The sequence below is a fragment of the Malaclemys terrapin genome, chromosome 2 (assembly GCF_027887155.1).
Source record: "Malaclemys terrapin pileata isolate rMalTer1 chromosome 2, rMalTer1.hap1, whole genome shotgun sequence".
Taxonomy (NCBI): Eukaryota; Metazoa; Chordata; order Testudines; family Emydidae; genus Malaclemys; species Malaclemys terrapin.
In genome coordinates this window covers 77,735,059-77,739,249 of record NC_071506.1, presented here as the reverse complement: position 1 = coordinate 77,739,249, position 4,191 = coordinate 77,735,059, and the positions used below count along the sequence as shown (strand labels likewise).

Genomic DNA, 4,191 nt, shown 5'->3' with positions numbered 1-4,191 from the left:
TATTTATTTTTAAATTGTATTTATGTACTGGATGACAGCAAGTTTAGTTTCCTCTCATGTGTTAGAATTCTGAAAGAAGTTTCCTCCTGTCCACCATTCATATGTAGAAACGGCTCCAAGTGGTTAGAGTCCTGGTGCCACTCCTGTTGTTACCTGCCATTTGTTCATTATGCAACATCAGTGTGAGGATAATGAAGAAACCCATAAGTAGAGTTTATATGAAGTTTAAATGGAGCATACGAGTGATTTAGTTTAATTGGAAGAGTCTTGATATGCAAGGGACAGCTTTCCCACACTGTAGAAATCCATATGTTAAAATACTTCTGTTTTTAGAATGTCATAACATAACAGCCAAGAGTTGCCAAAATGAGGCCACTGTGACTGTCCTGCTTTGAAAAATAAACGATTTGACAGAACTACTCATTGTGCTGCAACCACCACATCCACAGCATATTTACAAATGCAAAAATTCAAAGCTGTTCAGTCTGCTTCATTATGACAACACATGAGACAATTCAGGGGGTATGTTTTCGGAATGGCACACAGGACGTTAGGCACAGAACTCCTGTTAACAATAATAAGAAGTGGGCATTTAATGCCGTTTATAGATTAGAGACATATGAAAGCATGCGTAGTGATAAAGATAGATCAATAGGGAAGGATTTTTAAAATCAGAATGCAATTCCTCTACCACACAATTGGCAATAGTAAGTATTTCCTAGTAATAGATCCAGTCTGCGTCTACTGAAACAGCATCAGTGCTATGCATTTTAATGAAACTTGCTCTCCAACAAATGCCATTTCCTCCCTCTTGGGCGGGTTCCAGTGATTCTATAAAAAAAGAAAAGGGAGCCACTTTGATTTTTGGAAGATTTCCATATTTATTTGCATGACATTAGGGTACTACAGGTTGAAATCCCAGCAGGGTTATCTGTCTAGATATGTAGGTTTTTATAGGGTTGTCCATCCTTGTGATATGCCAATTCCTAACTCAGCTCTTTATTTTTTTTCCCCATTTGAACAATTTATTAGTATGCCTGTTTTACAAGTTTTAGAAAAAGAATTCCAGGATTTTGCCTCCTGTGTGTTTTCGCCTTGCTTCCTCATGGTCCATGATGCCAGCGGAAGCTGTCAGCACTATGTACCCAAACTGAAGTGAAGGCAAAAGGTTATTCTGCCACTTTCCCAGGTCCTTCAGCTGAATATCAAACCTGGGACTGATTACACCACACTTGTTCAGTCTGGCTGTGAGATTAACAACAATTTTCCCAGCTCTGTGATCATCAATGATCTCAAATTCATCAATGTAACCATGCTTCATCATCACAGTTAAAAAAACGCAGGATTACTTTAGAGCACGGTCAAATGAGAACTTGGCGTTTTCCATGTTTCTCTGAATTGTTGGTGCTCTTAAGGGCGGCGGCCAGAACATTCATGCACACCATGATGCCGGTGCAGCAAGATGGCAGAAAAAAGCTTTATCACAGGCAGATGGATTGAGTGTCATGCAGAATACCTTGTGAAGGGTCTTTCCAATGTGACCTTAAGAACCAAGGTTCTGTCTGCTGCTCCGATTGGACATTAGAAATCTCTTATCACTTCAGTACAGAAAGGATTCATCGTCCTTAGCCCACATTCCCTATTACACTGTTGTGTGCTCTGCTACATCCCGGTTGGATTTCTGAGTCATGTAGTTTACAAAAGGCTAAAAATCACTGATGTTGCTGCACGATATACCTGAGTAAGTCCTGAAAGAAAAGTAAGTAAAGACTTGAGGATTTGGACCATGGTCTGCATTTGTTTTTAGCACCTTTTATTGTAGAGGTTTAGCAAACCCACTATGAATCTTGATCTGTAAACTTCCACGATTTAATTTGGGAAACCGTATTTAGGTCAATTCCTTCATGCCATGATTACTGTGGTTTACTAGCAGAAAATGCACTGCTGGCCACTAATGTACTAGCAATTACTGGCATGAAATGGGATAACTGCTTTTTGCTAAGGCCTTCTCCATCTAATTTTGAACACCCAGTACCTCCATTGGACATCTTGAGAGAACTGGGAAGCTCCCATATTGAGGCTTATCCTAACATTTTTGTTCAGGAAATCACTCAGTTTTCCCCCCATCCCACCCAGAATTCAGTAGGAACAGTTGAAGTTCCCTGTCTCTATTATAATCAGGTGTTTAGAGGTTGCCCCATACCCTTTTTGAAAAACAGAAAGAATGTGTCCTAGAACTTAGAAGCAACACAAATATAGGATGGCACCTGAACTGCCTATATTTCTAAGTGGGAATGATGGGCTGAAAAACATGCTAACATTTTGATATTTCTGCTTGAGAGCAAGTTGAGGAGCTTTGTTGTAGTTTAATTTACTGTAGTGAGTTATTGTGCCTTGTCATATGTAAAGCTGTGAGGTCATTATAGGGGAACTTGTGACATTTTTAACTTTCCTGAAGCAGTTTCGAAATGAACATAAAAGTAAAAGCAGACACTGTGTCTGCTCCAAGCCGCTATAATTAATAAGGGGTCTGATAAGTAAAACAAGTTATGGAGCTTTCATAGAGGATTAAATCCTGTTCATAAAGAAGCTACATGCCATGCAATTGGGATTGTTGTGCTTTATGATTCAGAAAGAGTGGACAATGCTTTTAGCCATGTGAAATGCAACTTTACTGCCTCGCTAAAGTGCTTTCTTCCTGTATGCCAGCAACACTTATTCATGATGCCTCTGAGGGAGAAACAACTCACACTGAAACAATCAAAAAGTAAAGGCACAGACTTTGATCTAAGATGTAAAATGTAATGAATGACACCTGCAAAGACCACTTCACTTCAAATGATATTGTTAACTTGCTTTGGTCCAAAACAGGGGTGATGATCCAAATAATGGATTTTTTTTTTTTTTTTTTAAGAGGAAACTTTATAGATCCATCATCTGCTCCAAGTTGAAGAAAGCTGCTTGGCATTTACTATAAATTTCAGCTTTTCAGGTTGACAGTGTCCCTTTCAGATTTGTCTCACATTTCTACCCAAAACCCCCAAAGACACATAACTGTGGTAAAATTACTGTAGGTGATATTTTGTATGCCCTTCCTCATAGTTAGTCTACATTTGTAGAATCAGTCATTGCCAACTAATAAGAGTGACCATGTAACAAGAGACCTATATTTTGTTAGAGTACATAACTGCAAAAGGGACAAGTTACTTTGGGGCCATAACTCTAAATGTTCTGACTTCTGTGGATTTAAGTCCAAGCCTTAGAGTTCCATTAATATCGCTCTCTGCATTAGATGTAAATACTCCTTTGACACTCAGCCAATAAATGTAGTATTGCACAGGTTAACTCAAACTAAAGTTACCCAAGAAGAACTGGCAGCTTGTGCTACGTGACTCTTTATTGTGCTATTTAACAAGCCAGGGGGTACTTACCAGATAAGTTGTTGTACAGAGGGTGAAATTATGATCCCATTGAAATCAGTGGAATTTCAGTCATAGGTAATGTCATGGCAATGGGATTGGCACAAGAGATGAGCTAAACACATTTGGAAGGGTTTTGCTAGCTGCATTTAAGTGCTCAGAAACCTGAAAGAAGGGTCAATATCTTGTTACACTCCTACTTTCCATGGCAGCATAAAGCCTTTTTTGGCATCACTGAAAGTACTATCAGAGTCTGTGTCCACTGGGGTACGATATGGGGACATTAGGGTGAACTCCTGGTCCCACTGAAGTCAAAGGTGTATGACCCACCTCTGGTAGCACTCCCACTGCTGTAATATTAGCTCTAATTTTTACTTAGACTGCAAATAGATAAAGTTTGAGGTAACAGTTCTCATATGCTTCAGAGCTGCCAGATTGGAAACTAGCTAAGAAAACAATGCTAAAAAAACTCTGCTGAAAAAGCTAAGAAATGCTCATCTAATCAGGGCACTAGAACTAATACTATGGTATAAAAATCTGAATAGAATATGGTCCTGCTCCTACAATTATCTATGAACATGGTTCCCTTTATGCACAAGTATCATTGAAGTCCATAGGACTGGTCACATGTTTAAAGTAAAGCACAAGCCTGTTTTAGAGAAAGGATCTATATTAATTAAATCATGTGATCAATTCCTGCCAATCCAACCAGTGACTCAAAAATGCATCATAAAAGCTGTATGGAAATTTCTGCAGGTGCACAGGCAATGGG

General features: G+C 39.0%; 1 protein-coding gene across 1 annotated transcript; it reads right to left on the bottom strand.

Annotated features, from left to right (window-relative positions):
* Positions 1 to 1,008: 1,008 nt before the first annotated feature.
* LOC128832383 (40S ribosomal protein S15a-like) lies at positions 1,009 to 1,445 on the bottom strand. The gene is given in 2 exon segments (XM_054019711.1): positions 1,009 to 1,336; positions 1,338 to 1,445. Coding segments are annotated over 2 exon segments (393 nt in total). The 3' UTR covers positions 1,009 to 1,051.
* Positions 1,446 to 4,191: the final 2,746 nt, after the last annotated feature.